Here is an 18262-nt window from a genome sequence, read left to right as displayed (position 1 = left end):
ACACGCACACTCGTTCTATCCCACACACACTAGGGGCAACTTACAGAATCCAATCCCCTAAACCCCCCCCCCCCCACACCTACAACCCACCCCCACACCTACACCCCACACCCCCCACCCCTATATTCCCGTGACACAAAGAACTGCAGATGCTGCAATCCGAAGCAACAGACAAAGTGCTGGAGAAACCCAGCGGGGTCGGGCAGCGTCTGTGGAGGGAATGGAGAAGGTTCCGTCCAAAACATATCGTCTGTCCATTCCATCCACAGACGCTGCTCGATCCGCTGAGTTCCTCCAGCACTCTGCCTTTTGCTCCAGATTGCAGCATCTGCAGTTCCTCGCGTCTGCGTCAGTTGGTTTATGGGGGGTTTGTTTGTTTATTCGTGCCCCTCGTGTCAGGTGGAGAACAGGACGTGAACAGTTAGTTAGACGAAGCGATCTGAAATAGAAAACAAAAGGCAGCCGGGGCAGCGTTACTCAGCGGGTCGGGCAGCGTCTGTGGAGAGAGAAGAGGGTGAACGTTTCACTGGCTCGCTTCCTCCAGCCCCGACGTCAATGCACAGAACAACTCACCTGAGCCGGAGAGAGAGAGAGAGAGCGAGAGAGGACAGGTGCAGGGAGGCAGATGCTGGCTTGCTGTGTCTGCAGATGTGCCGAGATGTTTCCAGAGGTGCCTTAAATACAGGTGTGCAGCGGCGGACTCGTCACCCCGCCCTGCAGAGGCATCTTGCATTTCCTGCACAGTCTCGCATCATCAACCCCTCACCTGCCGCAGGTCACAGCAACAACGTCGCTCAATCTTTCTATTTCCCCCTTTAGCAAAACACATTGTTGTCTTTCCCACCGATGCCGGGGAACGGGAGACCCCGGGCCTCTCCCAACCTCCCACCCAGCTGTGCATCCATGCCCAGATGTGCATCATCAGCCCGGCTCTGGCTACCCGGACAGCAGCTGGCCGTTGCTTGACCGCACCTCTGGCCATCTGTTTCCCCTCCATTGTCCAGCTGTTCCCCTTTGTCCAGATGTTTCTCTTTATCCACCTGTTCCCCTTTGTCCAGATGTTTCTCTTTATCCAGCTGTTCCCCTTTGCCCAGATGTTTCTCTTTATCCACCTGTTCCCCTTTGTCCAGATGTTTCTCTTTATCCAGCTGTTCCCCTTTGTCCAGCTGCTTTCCTCTGTCCAGCTATTCCCCCTCAGGCCAGATGTTCCCCTTTGTCCAGCTGCCTATCTTTGGCCAGTTGTCACCCTCTGGCCAGCTGTTTTATATTGGCCAGCAGTTCTCCAGCTGTTTCCCTGTGTAACTGCACGGTTGTCATTGAGCAGGGCAGGGTGAGGCAAAGGTTTGCCAGATGTGCTCGGTCTGGGGGGTTTGGGTGGTAGGGTGAGCTTGGAGATGTGGAACATCTGCCCAGCTGTGCAGAGGGTGAGTGTCATAGAGTCACTCAGCGCGGAAACAGGCCCTTCAGCCCAACTTGCCCACGCCGACCAACATGCCACATCTACACTAGTCCCACCTGCCCACACCGACCAACATGCCCCATCTACACTAGTCCCACCTGCCCACACCGACCAACATGCCCCATCTACACTAGTCCCACCTGCCTGTGTTTGGCCCATACCCCTCTAAACCTGTTGTCAGGCAACTGAACCATCCTACCGCCAACTCGTGACCTTCCCAGTTACTTCATTGGAGACCCTCGCACTATCTATGATCAGACTTTACTGGACTTCACCTTGCACTAAACATTATTCACTTCATCCTGTATCTGTACACTGTGGTCAGCTCGACTGTAGTCATGTAGAGTCTTTCCACTGACAGGATAGAACACAACACAAAGCTTCACACTGTACCTCAGCACACAGGACAATAATAAACTCAACTACATTTAAGGTGAGCGGGGCAGTGTTTAAAGGTGATGTGTGGAGCTGATGGGCTGAATGGCCTGATTCTGCCCCTATCATTATGAACTTATGAATGTATAACGTTTTAGACAAAAGTCAATAAAAGTAGCATTAGTGGAATAGCTGACAATTGTATAACGAGCAGTTACATAACTTCAGTGAAATCCTCAGAACAGGTTCCCCAGGAACTGTCTGTAAATAACTCTCTGGCAAGCCGAGGGGAAACATCTCTTTCACTTTACAACTATTATCTAATATAGGTCACCTTCATTAGACCTAAATGAAATAAAGTGCACTTTCTCTTGAAAACATCCAGTGAATTGGCCTCCACTGCCTTCTGTGGCAGAGAATCCCACACATTCACAACTCTCTGGGTGAAAAAGTTTTCCCTCATCTCAGTCCTAAATGGCCAACCCCTTATTCTTAAACTGTGGCCCCTGGTTCTGGACCATGGCCCCTGGTTCTGGACTGTGGCCCCTGGTTCTAGTGTTTGAGGCTTTTAGATAGGCACCTGAATATGCATGGAATGGAGGCCGAGGGGATACATGTTCACAGTGGATCTAAGATAGACACAAAACGCTGGAGTAACTGAGCGGGACAGGCAGCATCTCAGTGGAGAAGGAATGGGTGACGTTTTGGGTCGAGACCCTTCTTCAGACTGGTTAGGGATAAGGGAAACGAGAGATATAGATGGTGATGTAGAGAGATAAAGAACAATGAATGAAAGATGCATAAAGTAACGATGATAAAGGAAACAGGCCGTTGTTGGCTGTTTGTTGGGTGAGAACGAGAAGCTGGTGCGACTTGGGTGGGGGAGGGAGAGAGGGAATGCCGGGGCTACCTGAAGTGAGAGAGATCAACTTTCATCCCACTGGGCTGTGACTCTGTGACGTTTCACTGAACATTGCATCAAATCGCAGGCCCTCCACACATTTTTGATTGGCTCTTGATTTTTGTCACTTGTGCTGAGAAAGAGTGTAAAACTTTGCGTGTAATCCAGTCAAGTCTTTGTAGATAAGTGCAATCACGCCTGGCACAAGTACAGCAGGTAGTGCACAGAGAGAAACACCAGCGTGCAGAACATACTGTTACAGCGTCATAGTGTTACAGTTACAGAGAAAAAGTGCAAGGGCAGCAATGAGGTAGGCTGGAAGATCGGAACTGTACCCTCGCATATGGGAGGATTGTTCATTAGTCTGATAATAGTGGGAAAGAATCTTGAGAACAGATCTAGTGTACTGGTGATCGCTGGTCAGTGCGGACTCGGTGGGCCGAAGGGCCAGTTTCCACGCTGCAGATCTAAACTACCCATAAAAATATTAAAAGAAAAAAATTGTGCAACAAATATAAGACAACACATGATTACAATGGATCCATTTACAGTGCACAGATACATGATAAGGGAGTAACGTTTAGTGCGAGGTAAAGGCAGCAAAGTGCGATCAAGGAGAGTGCCAGGGTCCCCGATGAGGTGGATAGTGGTCAGTGGTCCATTGTGGAGGGAACTGACCAGCTGTAGAGACACAGAGAGTCACAGACTCACTCATCCCCACCCCCTCATTGGCTCTCTGTTGTATAGTTTAACTCTTTAATTCCAATTCCACAATAACAGCATTTAATAGACACTTGAACAGATCTATGGGACAGGTTTAGAGGGATGTGGGCCAAAGGCGGGCAGGTGGGACTACATTAGATGGGGCATGTTGGTCAGGATGGGAGCGTTGGGCCGAATGGCCTGTTTCCGTGCTGGATTATGCAATGACTCTATGACCCCTCGGGCATAAATTCCAAGTCTGCAAAATGAAATCACTCAGCTACCAGAAATTACATAATACATAAACCATCAGGAACACAAAATGTTAGATATAAATAATTACAAAAGGAAGAATGACCGCAATAACTCAGGGCAGGAATGCAGCTGCATGGGTGGTGGCACAAATACAGGAGTCAGGAACGTTTAATTGTCATCTGTCCTGTCAACAGAACAATGACATCCCACTAAACCGCCCGTAAACACCACACTCAACTCATAGAGGCATACCTTGGAAATGTGAAAGCTGATGTGAGCCGTGTGGATGTTGGCCAGACTGGTCCACTGTGTTTTTCCATCACGGATGCTTCCTGTCCAAATACAAGCATTATTTTATATTTGTTTAGTGATTAACTTGATCAATAAACAGTAGGTCTGTAATTTACTTAAAGACGTTATCCCCTTTATCATGTCTCTGTACACTGTGGACAATTGTAATCATGGATTGTCTTTCCGCTGACTGGTTAGCGCGCAACAAAAGCTTTCAACTGGTACCTCGTTACACGTGACAATAAACTAATCTAAACTAAATTAAACCATAAAAGATTAAGTCGTAAAAGGACTCACTTAGTTCAGTCACTGGATCGCTGGTCGGTGCGGACTCGACGGGCCGAAGGGCCTGTTCCTGCACCTTATCTCTAAATTAGTCTAATCAAAGGGTGAATCTCTGTCCTTGATCAATAATCAATGGGTGAACTGTTTGATTGGTAATCAATGGGTGAACTGATTGATCAATAATCAATGGGCACTCCTTTCTCTCGATCAGCTGGAGCTGAGGGCCGCTGTGGTCAAGGCCATTGGGGAGGTGGACTCCCTGATCCAGTGGATGTCCGGTTTCATCGCATCTAGAGCTCGATCCACGAGGGTGTAGAATATCCAATGAAGAATGACCAGCTAATATTTAATAACTCTGGTGCGGTATGAAGTGAATGTACCTGGATTACTGAGACCACTGAGACCATGAGAAGATTGAGTGTGTGTGTAGCCAGCTGATTTATCCAGCGGGGACATTGTGAACAGCAGCTCTCTGTTAATAGAAACATTACTGGTTGCATTCTGAGCCATTATTATAAAAATGGAATATGTTTGTGATTAATATATTTTTAAAATCCTTTGGTCATCTGTTTGTTTCACAAATAATACTTTGTGTCAGGGATTATGGGGAGAAGGCAGGAGAATGGGGTCAGGAGGGAGAGATAGATCAGCCATGATTGAATGGCTGAGTGGACTTGACGGGCCGAATGGCCTAATTCTGCCCCTATTACTTATGACTAGTACGGGTGTCAGGGGTGAGGGGAGAGGGCATGAGAAGGGGGTTGAGATCAGCCATGGTGGAGTAAACCTGATGGGCCGAATGGCCAGGTTTTGCTCCTATCGCTTATGAACTTATGAATGTATAACGTTTTAGACAAAAGTCAATAAAGGTAGCATTAGAGGAACAGCTGACGATTGTATAACGAGCAGTTACATAACTTCAGTGAAATCCTCAGAACAGGTTTCCACGGGAGCTGTCTGTAAAGAACCCTCTGGCGAGCCGAGGGGAAACATCCCTTTCACTTTTCAACTATTATCTAATATAGGTCACCTTCACAAATAAACTCATTAGGAAAATGTGAAAGCTGATGTGAGCCGTGTGGATGTTGGCCAGACTGGTCCACTGTGTTTTTGCTTCACGGATGCTACCTGTCCAAATACAAGCATTATTTTATATTTGTTTAGTGATTAACTTCATCAATAAACAGTAGGTCTATAATTTACTTTAAAAAGTTCTCCCCTTTATCATGTCTCTGTACACTGTGGACAATTGTAATCATGGATTGTCTTTCCGCTGACTGGTTAGCGCGCAACAAAAGCTTTCAACTGGTACCTCGTTACACGTGACAATAAACTAATCTAAACTGAATTAAAGTATGAAAGATTAAGTTGTAAAAGGACTCACTTAGTTCCATCACTGGATCGCTGGTCGGTGCGGACTCGACGGGCCGAAGGGCCTGTTTCTGCACCTTATCTCCAAATTAATCTAATCAAAGGGTGAATCTCTCTCCTTGATCAATAATCGATGGGTAAACCTTTTCATCAGTAATTAATGGGGGAATTGTTTGATCAGTAATCAATGGGTGAACTGTTTGATCAGTAATCAATGGGTGAACTGTTTGATCAGTAATCAATGGGTGAACTGTTTGATCAGTAATCAATGAGTGAACTGTTTGATCTGTAGTCAATGGGTGAACTGTTTGATCAGTAATCAATGGGTGAACTGTTTGATCAGTAATCAATGAGTGAACTGTTTGATCTGTAGTCAATGGGTGAACTGTTTGATCAGTAATCAATGAGTGAACTGCTTGATCTGTAGTCAATGGGTGAACTGATTGATCAGTAATCAATGGGCACTCCTTTCTCTCGATCAGCTGGAGGTGAGGGCCGCTGCGGTCAAGGCCATTGGTGAGGTCGACTCCCTGATCCATTGGATGTCCAGTTTCATCGCATCTGGAGCTCGATCCACGAGGCTGTAGAATATCCGTTGAAGAATAACCAGCTAATATTTAATAACTCTGGTGCGGTATGAAGTGAATGTAACTGCATTACTCTGATTATTGTCATCCAACTGACCGCGAACGCGAACTCGAACTCGACACTGAGACCTGCATTACTGTTTGTAATAAAAAATATTTTTTAAATCCATTGGTCATCTGTTTGTTTCACAAATAATACTTTGTGTCAGGGGTTATGGGTAGAAGGCAGGAGAATGGGGTTGAGAGGGGAAGATAGATCAGCCATGGTGGAGTAGACCTGATGGGCCGAATGGCCTGATTCTGCTCCTATCACTTATGAACTTATGAATGCATAACGTTTTAGACAAAAGTCAATAAAAGTGGCATTAGTGGAACAGCTGACGATTGTATAACGAGCAGTTACATAACTTCAGTGAAATCCTCAGAACAGGTTCCCCGGGAACTGTCTGTAAATCACCCTGTGGCGAGCCGAGGGGAAACATCCCTTTCACTTTTCAACTATTATCTAATATAGGTCACCTTCACAAATCAAACAAAGTGCGCAAATACCAAAGTTAAAATGTTGTATTTAAATGCGCGAAGTATAAAAAATAAAGTGGATGAGCTTGAGGCTCAGTTAGACTTTGGCAAGTATGATGTTGTGGGAATCACTGAGACATGGCTACAAGAGGACCAGGGCTGGGAGCTGAATATTCAGGGGTACACAACATATAGAAAAAACAGGCAGGTGGGCAGAGGGGGTGGGGTCGCTCTGTTGGTAAGGAATGATATTCACTCCCTTGCAAGGAGTGACATAGAATCAGGAGATGTAGAATCAGTATGGATAGAGTTGAGGAATTGTAAGGGTAAAAAGTCGCTAATGGGAGTCATCTACAGACCCCCAAACAGTAGCCTCGACATAGGGTGCAAGTTGAATCAGGAGCTAAAATTGGCATGTCGCAAATGTAATGCTACGGTGGTCATGGGAGATTTCAACATGCAGGTAGACTGGGAAAATCAGGTTGGTAATGGACGCCAGGAAAGAGAGTTTGTGGAGTGCCTCCGAGATGGATTCTTAGAACAGCTTGTACTGGAGCCTACCAGGGGGAAGGCAATTCTGGATTAGTGTTATGTAATGAACCTGACCTGATAAGGGGATTTGAGGTAAAAGAGCCATTAGGAGGCAGTGACCACAATATGATAAGTTTTACTCTACAAATTGAGAGGGAGAAGGGAAAATCGGAGGTGTCAGTGTTACAGTATAGCAAAGGGGATTACAGAGGCATGAGGCAGGAGCTGGCCAAAATTGACTGGAAGGAGGCCCTAGCAGGGAAGACTGTGGAACAGCAATGGCAGGTATTCCTGGGCATAATGCAGAAGTTGCAGGATCAATTTATGCCAAAGAGAAGGAAAGATTCTAAGGGGAGTAAGAGGCACCCGTGGCTGACAAGGGAAGTCAAGGACAACATAAAAATAAAAGGGAAGAAATATAACATAGCAAAGAAGAGTGGGAAGCCAAAGGATTGGGACTCTTTTAAAGAGCAACAGAAGATAACTAAAAAGGCAATACGGGGAGAAAAGATGAGGTACGAGGGTAAACGAGCCAATAATATAAAGGAGGATAGTAAAAGCTTTTTTCGGTATGTGAAGAGGAAAAAATTATCAAGGCAAATGTGGGTCCCTTGAAGACAGTAGCAGAAGAATTTATTATGGGGAACAGGGAAATGGCAGACGAGTTGAACCGGTACTTTGGATCTGTCTTCACTAAGGAGGATACAAACAATCTCCCAGATGTTCTAGTGGCCAGAGATCCTAGGGTGACAGAGGAACTGGAGGAAATCCACATTAGGCAGGAAAAAGTTTTGGGTAGACTGATGAGACTCGAGGCAGATAAATCCCCAGGGCCTGATGGTCTGCATCCCAGGGTGCTTAAGGAGGTGGCTCTAGAAATTGTGGACGTATTAGTGATTATTTTCCAATGTTCTATAGATTCCGGGTCAGTTCCTGTGGATTGTAGGGTAGCTAATGTTATCCCACTTTTCAAGAAAGGAGGGAGAGAGAAAAGGGGAAATTATAGACCAGTTAGTCTGACATCAGTGGTGGGGAAGATGCTGGAGTCAATTATAAAAGACGAAATTGCGGAGCATTTGGATCGCAGTAACAGGATCGTTCCGAGTCAGCATGGATTTACGAAGGGGAAATCGTGCTTGACTAATCTACTGGAATTTTTTGAGGATGTAACTAGGAAAATTGACAGGGGAGAGCCGGTGGATGTGGTGTACCTCGACTTTCAGAAAGCCTTCGACAAGGTCCCACATAGGAGATTGGTGGGCAAAATTAGAGCACATGGTATTGGAGGTAGGGTACTGACATGGATAGAAAGTTGGTTGACAGACAGAAAGCAAAGAGTGGGGATACATGGGTCCCTTTCAGAATGGCAGGCAGTGACTAGTGGGGTACCGCAAGGCTCGGTGTTGGGACCGCAGCTATTTACAATATACATCAATGACTTGGATGAAGGGATTAAAAGTACCATTAGCAAATTTGCCGATGATACAAAGCTAGGTGGCAGTGTGAACTGTGAGGAAGATGCTATGAGGTTGCAGGGTGATTTGGACAGGTTGTGTGAGTGGGTGGATGCATGGCAGATGCAGTTTAATGTAGATAAGTGTGAGGTTATCCACTTTGGTAGTAAGAATAGGAAGGCAGATTATTATCTGAATGGTGTCAAGTTAGGAAAAGGGGACGTACAACGAGATCTGGGTGTCTTAGTGCATCAGTCACTGAAAGGAAGCATGCAGGTACAGCAGGCGGTGAAGAAAGCCAATGGAATGTTGGCCTTCATAACAAGAGGAGTTGAGTATAGGAGCAAAGAGGTCCTTCTGCAGTTGTACAGGGCCCTAGTGAGACCGCACCTGGAGTACTGTGTGCAGTTTTGGTCTCCAAATTTGAGGAAGGATATTCTTGCTATTGAGGGCGTGCAGCGTAGGTTTACTAGGTTAATTCCCGGAATGGCGGGACTGTCATATGTTGAAAGACTGGAGCGACTAGGTTTGTATACACTGGAATTTAAAAGGATGAGAGGGGATCTTATCGAAACGTATATGGTGGGCCGAAGGGCCTGTTTCCATGCTGTACCTTTCAATCAATCAGTCTTGCTATTGAGGGAGTGCAGAGTAGGTTCACCAGGTTAATTCCCGGGATGGTGGGACTGGCATATGATGAAAGGATGGGTCGACTGGGCTTGTATTCGCTGGAATTTAGAAGGATGAGAGGAGATCTTAGAGAAACATATAAAACTCTTAAGGGGTTGGACACGTTAGAGGCAGGAAACATGTTCCCAATGTTGGGGGATTCCAGAACCAGGGGCCACAGTTTAAGAATAAGGGGTAGGCCATTTAGAACAGAGATGAGGAAAAACTTTTTAGGTCAGATAGTTGTAAATCTGTGCTGAAGATTTCCGGCATGTTCTGTCATTTATTTAGAGCAGATTTTCTGCTGCTGCACTTTAGGACTGAGATGTGTCAAATCCTTTTCACCCAGAGAGTTGTGAATGTGTGGGATTCTCTGCCACAGAAGGCAGTGGAGGCCAATTCTATGAATACATTCAAGAGAGAGCTAGATAGAGCTATTAAGGATAGCGGAGTCAGGGGGTATGGGGAGAAGGCAGGAACGGGGTACTGATTGAGAATGATCAGCCATGATCACATTGAATGGCGGTGCTGGCTCGAAGGGCCGAATGGCCTTCTCCTGCACCTATTTTCTATTGTCTATTGTCTATTGCAATTTCTCATGAAAACATCCAGTGAATCGGCCTCCACTGCCTACTGTGGCAGAGAATCCCACACATTCACAACTCTCTGGGTGAAAAGGATTTGACACATCTCAGTCCTAAAGTGCAGCAGCAGAAAATCTGCTCTAAATAAATGACAGAACATGCCGGAAATCTTCAGCAGATCAGGAAACAGACCGTATTTCAGGCCACAGAGATGGTGGTACGGTGGTGCAGCGGGTAGAGCTGCTGCCTCACAGCGCCAGAGACCCGGGTTCCATCCTGAGCTCAGGTGCTGTCTGTGTGGAGTTTGCACGGTCTCCCCGTAACCGCCTGGGTTTCCTCCGATGTTATCGAATCTGGTCAGATGAAACCACACAACTACAATCAGGTCAAACTCAAGTACAATAGGCAGAGCAAAGGGGCAGATACACAGGGCAGATACACAGGGCAGATACACGGGGCAGATACACGGGGCAGATACACAGGGTAGATATCCTTGAGTTTAGTTTATTGTCACGTGTACCGAGGTACAGTGAAAAGCTTTTTTGTTGCGTGCTATCCAATCCGCAGAGAGACTATCCATGATTACAATCGAGCCGTCCACAGCGGACAGGTACTGGATAAAGGGAATAACATGACTAAACTTTAGTGTAAGATAAAGTCCAGTCAAGTCCAACCTCAGTGTAGTTCCCAGCGTTGTTCAAGTCCAATAGGTGGAGCAAAGGGGAAGATACAGAGGTCAGAATCTAGTTCTCAGCATTGTAGCGCATCAGCTCCAGAGACAACGTCCAATGTCCACAATGGGGTGGGAATTTCAGTTTAAATGAAGTCAGGATAACCTTATGGAAGATAGACACAAAAAGCTGGAGTAACTCAGCAGGACAGGCAGCATCTCTGGAGAGAAGGGTTGGGTGATGTTTCGGGTCGAAACCCTTCTTCAGATCTTAGACAATAGACAATAGACAATAGACAATAGACAATAGGTGAAGGAGGAGGCCATTCGGCCCTTCGAGCCAGCACCACCATTCAATGTGATCATGGCTGATCATTCTCAATCAGTACCCCGTTCCTGCCTTCTCCCCATACCCCCTGACTCCACTATCCTTAAGAGCTCTATCCAGCTCTCTCTTGAATGCATTCAGAGAATTGGCCTCCACTGCCTTCTGTGGCAGAGAATTCCCCAGATTCACAACTCTCTGATTGAAAAAGTTTTTCCTCATCTCAGTTCTAAATGGCCTACCCCTTATTCTGAAACTGTGGCCCCTTGTTCTGGACTCCCCCAACATTGGGAACATGTTTCCTGCCTCTAACGTGTCCAAACCCTTAATAATCTTATAATCTTATGGAAGTGTATAAATTGAGGAGCTGAATAGAAATGTAGAATGCACAATGGTTTCCCCAGGGTAGGAGAATCAAGAACCAGAGGACATTGGTTTAAGGTGAGAAGGGAAAGGGTCACTGGGAACCTGAGGGGCAACTTATTCACACAGAGGGTGGTGGGTGTGTGGAACGAGCTGCCAGAGGAGGCAGTTGAGGCAGGGACTGTAACAATATTTCAGAGACATTTGGACAGGTAAATGGACAGGAAAGGTTTGGAGTGATAGGGCACGGTGGTGCAGACGGTAGAGTTGCCTCACAGGCCAGAGGTCCGGGTTAGAGCCTGACTACCGGTGCTGTCTGTACGGAGTTTGCACGTTCCCTCCGTGACCTGCGTGGGCTTTCTCTGGAATCTCTGGTTTCCTCCCGCACTCCAAAGACGTGCAGGTTGTAGGCTAATTGGCTTGGTGTAATATAAAATTGTCCTTGGGATAGTGTTAGTGTGCGGGGATTGCTGGCCGGTGGGGTCTCGATGGGCCGAAGGGCCAGTTTCTGTTCTATATCTCTAAATTAAACCAAACTAAATTATAACTGCAATATGAACTTGCTGGGCTCTGACTGTCAGAGATGTTCCCTCTATTCTACCCCTCCCTCTCCCCAACACAGAAGGGGATTCCACACTTATCCAAGACACCACAATCCCATGGATGACTGTAGCCAACAGCTCTGGCAGTTGGATGTGAAACGTCCCACAAAGAGCTTGTGCAAACTGTGGTGTGAGGCGGCAGCTCCACCGCTGAGCTACTGTGCTTGTTGTGGTACCTGTCTAATTGGCAGCTCACTCTATACACCCACCACCCTCTGTATCAAAAGGTTGCCCCTCGGGTTCCTATACAATCACCCCTCCTTAAACCCCAGATCTAGATTCCCCCACTCTGGGTGTAAGATGAGCGGCCCGGTGGCGCAGCGGTGGAGTTGCTGGGGTAGAGATACTCATCTTATACCGTTACAGTGTTTTTGCGGCGCCAGAGACCCGGGTTCCATGCCGACCACGGGCGCTGTCTGTACGGAGTTTGTACGTTCTCCCCGTGACCGCGTGGATCTTCGGTTTTCTCCCACACTCCAAAGACGTGCAGGTTTGTAGGTTAATTGGCTTGGTATTAATGTTAATTGTCCCTAGTGTGTGTAGGATAGTGTTAATGTGCGGGGATCGCTGGTCGGTGCGGACACGGTGGGCCGAAGGGCCTGTTTCCGCGCTGTATCTCTAAACTAAACCTCTTCTTTTCTATGCATTCTATCTATGCATTTCTATTCGTAAGTTCAGAAGTGATAGGAGCAGAATTAGGCCATTCGGCCCATCAAGTCTACCCCGCCATTCAATCATGGCTGATCTATCTCTCCATCCTAGCCCCATTCTCCTGCCTTCTCCCCACAACGCTTGACTCCCGCACTAATCACCGTTTGCACTAATTCACTTATTGTCCAGTGTGTAATGTGCTGTGTTCACTTACACCAACAAACGGAAACATTTGGAAAATGAACATCATTTTATTTCAGTAAGAAAACCACAACCTGTAACATACTGAGGTTTGGAACAAACTGTTGGTGCCAATATTTACAGACGTCAATAGCCAGACTGACAATAAGCGGTACAATATGTACTTACAGAATCTCCTCTCATGAGTCCACATGAGATACATACAGTGCGTTTGGCGAGATCTCAACGCGTGGACCAGTGACAGAATAGTAACTTAGCGTAAACTAAACCCGACAATATCCACCTCGACCCTCCCCGTATCCGACAAACAAACACGAATAACGCACAGCTTAACATGAATGATAACAACCACGTTATGTGGCTATAAACAGGAGGCACAAGGAACTGCAGATGCTTGTTTACAAAACAAGACCCAGAGTGCTGGAGTAACTCAGCGGGTCAGGCAGCAAGCATGTCTGGACAACAGGGATAGGTGAGGGTTGGGTCTGAAGAAGTGTCCCGACCAGGAACGTCACCTCTCCCTGTTCTCCAGAGCGGCTGGTCCTGCAATGGTCAGGCAATGTTTCAGATCGCGACCCTTCTTCAGACTCAAGAAGGGTCCTGACCCATAAACCCCACCTATCCATGTTCCCCGGAGATGCTGCCTGACCCGCTGAGTTACTCCAGCACTCTGTGTCTTTTTTCTCCTGGGGATATATCCTTCTTTATTCATTGCAAGACTGCCAACCGCCCACTTGCATCTGCTCAATATCCCCAGCACATCAGAGTTGTGCCCGCTGGTCTCTCCAGCTTCCATCACAAACCAGACGTTAAACACCCGGCCCAGCGTGGAGGGGTGAGAGCCGCTGGTTCCGATGCTTCATCCTCTGGGCTGTTGGTGCCGGAGCACGAGTCCTCCCAGTCTCTACTCAGTGCCGCTAGGCTTGATGCATCCACTCGATCAGAATATCGATCTCACCGATCGCTTTCACTGCGGCCGCGTTTAACTCCATCTGAAAACGCACAGAGACCACACGGTCAACACGGGACTCAAACCCCAGTCAACTCCCCGTCACTGCCCGTGAGGGGTGACACAGGGGGGGGGGACACATGGGGGGGGGGGGGGCAGCGCGGGGTACTTTGTAACTCTGTCACCGCCCTTTATGTGGCTACCCTTTGCATACCTTGAGTATCACTGTGACTCGTGACCAGAAAACATTCACTCATTGTGTAGATGTTTGGCACACACATTGTGGGCCGAAGGGCCTGTTCCTGTGCTGTACTGTTCTATGTAGGAAGGAACTGCAGACGGTGGTTTACACCGAAGACGAATACAACACGCTGGAGTCACTCAGCGGGACGGGCAGCATCTCTGGAGAGAAGGAATGGATGACGTTTCGGGTCGAGACCCTTCTTCAGACTGAACTCAGCATCTTGTGTCTGTCCGCACTATTCTATGTTCTATCAATTTCCTCAAAAGACTTCAAGAACTATTGATGGAGCCGTAACACAGCGTGAAATAATAACCCCACCAATATCTCTTCCCTGGTGAGATGGGGGTGATCATTGATCGGCACGGGCTGGGTGGGCCCGAAGGGCCTGTTTCCTTCCTGTATTCTAAAACTGAAAACACACCCGGGCCGCGGTGGCTCAGCGGTAGAGTTGCTGCCTTACAGCGCTTGCAGCGCCGGGGACCCGGGTTCCATCCCGACTACGGGCGCTGTTTATACCTTCTCCCCGGGACCTGCGTGGGTTTCTCCTAGATCTTCAGTTTGTAGTTCACAGGTGTGTAAGTTAATTGTCTTGGTGTGTGTGTAAACTGTCCCTCGTGTGTGGGGGATAGTTTTAGTGTGTGGGGATTGCGGACTCATTGGGCCGAAGGGCCTGTTTCCGCGCTGTTTCTCTAAAACTAAAACTAAAAAGCATGACCCGTGTTGGTTGTGTGAGTGGATGTCAGTCGGGACAACCTACCTTCTCGAAGGCGTCTTGGATCAGCTTGACCTTCTCCCTGGTTGCCTCCGCGCAGTGACACTTCAGCTCATCGTGCTGCAGGGCAAAGAAACGCGGTGAGACCCAGGGCAAACACTCACAACAACAGCCAATGGCACAACGTGGGGAACAACCGCAGCGCATCACCGAGGGGGCAGCATGGACTCGATGGGCCGAAGGGCCTGTTTCCATGCTGTATCTCTAAAGGCATCTCTGGGGCGGCACGGTGGCGCCGAGGTAGAGTTGCTGCCTCACAGCGCCAGAGACACGGGGTTGATGCTGAATATTGTTTGTGTTGCACCTTCTCCCTGTGACCGCGTGGGTTTTCTCCGGGTGCTCCAGTTTCCTCCCACACTCCAAAGATGTAGAGGTCTGTGGGCTAATTGGCTTCAGTAAAGTTGTAAATTGTTGCTGGTGTGTGGGATAGAGCCAGTGTGTACATGGATCGCTGGTCCCACACACAATAGCACTATCCTACACACCAGCGACAATTTACAACAGGGCCGATTAACCGACAAATCCGCACGTCTTTGGGATGTGGGAGGAAACCGGAGCGCCCGGTGGAAACCCACGCGGGTCACAGGGAGAAGGTGCAAACTCCACACAGACAGCACTCGGGGTCAGGATGGAAGCCGGGTCTCTGGCGCTGTGAGGCAGCAGTTCTACCCGCTGCGCCACCGTGTCGCCGTGAATGGTCCCGGGTATTGCCGGCAACCTTGGCAGGGGGTGAATCTGTGGGACTCATCGCCACAGACGGCGGTGGAGGACAAGTCAGTGGGTAGTTTTAACCCGTTCAGTGCCAGCCGCCCGTGAGTATACTCAGGTCATGGCCAATAGTGAAACCAGACTAGTCAGTGGCCGGGTTAAAGCAGAGCTGGACTGGGTGGTAATTAGTGCGGGCATCAAAGGTTAGGGGAGAAGGCAGGAGAATGGGGTTGGGAGGGAAAGATAGATCAGCCGTGTGGAGCGGAGCACAGACTGGATGGGCCGAGTGGCCTGATTCTGTTGCTCTGGCCACTTACACATTGTCGCAGCAGGATCTTGATGCTGAGGAAGTAGTTGGCGAGGCTGCTGGTCCTTCTCTCCATCAGCGGGCTGGACGGTGTGTGGTGTCTGAACACCGTCTCCACATAGAACCGCAACATGTGGCGCAGAAAGCAGCAACTCTCCTGGGCCTGGACAGGACAACAAGCAGAGTGAGAGGCCTGGCACAGCACGGCACAGCACGGCTCGGCACAGCACAGCACAACACAACAAGCAGAGTGAGAGGCCTGGCACTCTCCCAATAGACAATAGGTGTAGGAGGAGGCCATTCGGCCCTTCGAACCAGCACCGCCATTCAATGTGATCATGGCTGATCATTCTCAATCCGTACCCCGTTCCTGCCTTCTCCCCATACCCCCTGACTCCGCTATCCTTAAGAGCTCTATCTAGCTCTCTCTTGAATGCATTCAGAGAATTGGCCTCCACTGCCTTCTGAGGCAGAGAATTCCACAGATTCACAACTCTCTGACTGAAAAGGTTTTTCCTCATCTCAGTTCTAAACGGCCTACCCCTTATTCTTAAACTGTGGCCCCTGGTTCTGGACTCCCCCAACATTGGGAACATGTTTCCTGCCTCTAACGTGTCCAACCCCTTAATAATCTTAGACGTTTCGATAAGATCTCCTCTCATCGCTCCAGTCTTTCAACATATGACAGTCCCCCCATTCCGGGAATTAACCTAGTAACCCTACGCTGCACGCCCTCAATAGCACAGCACACACTCACACACACTCACACTCACACACACACACACACACTCACACACACACACACACACTCACAATGCACCAACACGCTGCCAGTGTTCACATGCACGCTTATTACTGCCATGTGCACCGAGACCCAGGTAGCTGCGCCGATCTGGTCGCCACCATCTACCTCGTTGGACACCGGACCACACGGTGGGACTTTATTTATCCCAGGAGGGAAACTGATCTGCCAGCCGCCATCAACACAAGGTACACCAAACATGGAACTACAGTGACGTGGAAAGGATTGGGGGTGGGCAATGATTGGGGGGGGGGTGGGGGGTTGGAGGGGGGGGGGGGTTGAACAGGAGGGGGAGGGGTTGAACAGTCTGATATCCACAGGGATGAAGCATCTCGTGTGTCGTTGTGTGCTGTATCTCGGTGGGACCAGTCTGTTGCTGAAGGTGCCCCTCCGGTTGGCCCGTGTGTCAGGGAGGGAGGGGTGGGCTGTATTGTCCGGGACCCCCCTCAGTGTGAGGAACATCCCCTCCCCTCCCCGTAGACGCTGGGACCATCTTTGATCCATCTTTGATCCATCTTTTCTGGACTTTAACTTCCACAAACATTATTGCCGTTATCCTGTATCTGGACACTCTGCTCGGTTTGATTGTGATCGTGTATCGTCTTTCCGCTGACTGGTCAGCCGGGAACAACAGCTTTTCACTGTACCTCAATACACGTGACAACAAACTAGATTAAACTAACAGCCGGTCAATGGCGCACCTCAATGGTTTGGAAGAGGGATCTGGTGAGAAGCCGCACATCATCGGTCGCATCTTCCGCTTGCTGTGGACACATAATCGGAGCGGAGTGGTTAGTTTTGCCAGTGGACTGGTTGGCCAGTGGTGGGGGCGCCATTGGTTGTGTTCTGTACTTACGATGGCCTGCTTGATCTCCAGGAAGGCTTGTTGGATCTGGTCCAGGCTGGCGGTCACCTCGCACTGACCAAAGCGCATCCTCCTGCCCTGGGCGGTCAGCGGCTGAGAGGCCAGGACCGCCACCATGATGTAGACTACACTGAGACCATGCATGGTGGAACTGCGGGGAACCTGCAACACACACGGGACCCTCACGGTCAGTGGAGGAACTAGAGACCCCCTCCCCCGGAAAACAGCGCAACGTTAGAGTAGAGACACACCGCGGAAACAGACCCCCCACCCCAGACCACAGCACCCCCCCAGACCACAGCCCCCCCCAGACCATAGCGGCCACCCATCACCCCCACACTAGCGTAGCTCAGTCTAGTGTCCAGATACAGCACAGAAACAGGCCCTTCAGCCCACCCAGTCCGCTCCGACCAGCGATCACACGCACACTCGTTCTTTCCCACACACACTAGGGGCAACTTACAGAATCCAATCCCCTAAACCCCCCCCCCCCACACCTACAACCCACCCCCACACCTACACCCCACACCCCCCACCCCTATATTCCCGTGACACAAAGAACTGCAGATGCTGCAATCCGAAGCAACAGACAAAGTGCTGGAGAAACCCAGCGGGGTCGGGCAGCGTCTGTGGAGGGAATGGAGAAGGTTCCGTCCAAAACATATCGTCTGTCCATTCCATCCACAGACGCTGCTCGATCCGCTGAGTTCCTCCAGCACTCTGCCTTTTGCTCCAGATTGCAGCATCTGCAGTTCCTCGCGTCTGCGTCAGTTGGTTTATGGGGGGTTTGTTTGTTTATTCGTGCCCCTCGTGTCAGGTG

General features: G+C 48.9%; 1 protein-coding gene across 1 annotated transcript; it reads right to left on the bottom strand.

Moving 5' to 3' along the window:
• Positions 1-13712: 13712 nt before the first annotated feature.
• Positions 13713-17586, bottom strand: LOC144591343 (interleukin-20-like). The gene is made up of 5 exons (XM_078395570.1): positions 17434-17586; positions 17279-17341; positions 15786-15938; positions 14746-14820; positions 13713-13787 (listed from the first exon to the last, which is right to left on the bottom strand). Exons 1-5 carry the CDS (start codon positions 17584-17586, stop codon positions 13713-13715), a joined length of 519 nt encoding a protein of 172 aa, XP_078251696.1.
• Between the last annotated feature and the right edge of the window lie 676 nt (positions 17587-18262).

This window comes from Rhinoraja longicauda, unplaced genomic scaffold (assembly GCF_053455715.1).
Source record: "Rhinoraja longicauda isolate Sanriku21f unplaced genomic scaffold, sRhiLon1.1 Scf000879, whole genome shotgun sequence".
Taxonomy (NCBI): Eukaryota; Metazoa; Chordata; class Chondrichthyes; order Rajiformes; family Arhynchobatidae; genus Rhinoraja; species Rhinoraja longicauda.
The sequence above is the reverse complement of the archived record's forward strand: the minus strand, read 5'-3'. Positions and strand labels throughout refer to the sequence as shown.

Coding starts and splice junctions, on each gene's coding strand:
- LOC144591343 (XM_078395570.1), bottom strand. CDS start 17,586: ATGCATGGTCTCAGTGTAGTCTACATCATGGTGGCGGTCCTGGCCTCT. Junction 17,342..17,433: donor TGGAGATCAAGCAGGCCATC/GTAAGTACAGAA, acceptor ATGTGTCCACAG/CAAGCGGAAGATGCGACCGA. Junction 14,821..15,785: donor AGATCCTGCTGCGACAATGT/GTAAGTGGCCAG, acceptor TTTGCCCTGCAG/CACGATGAGCTGAAGTGTCA.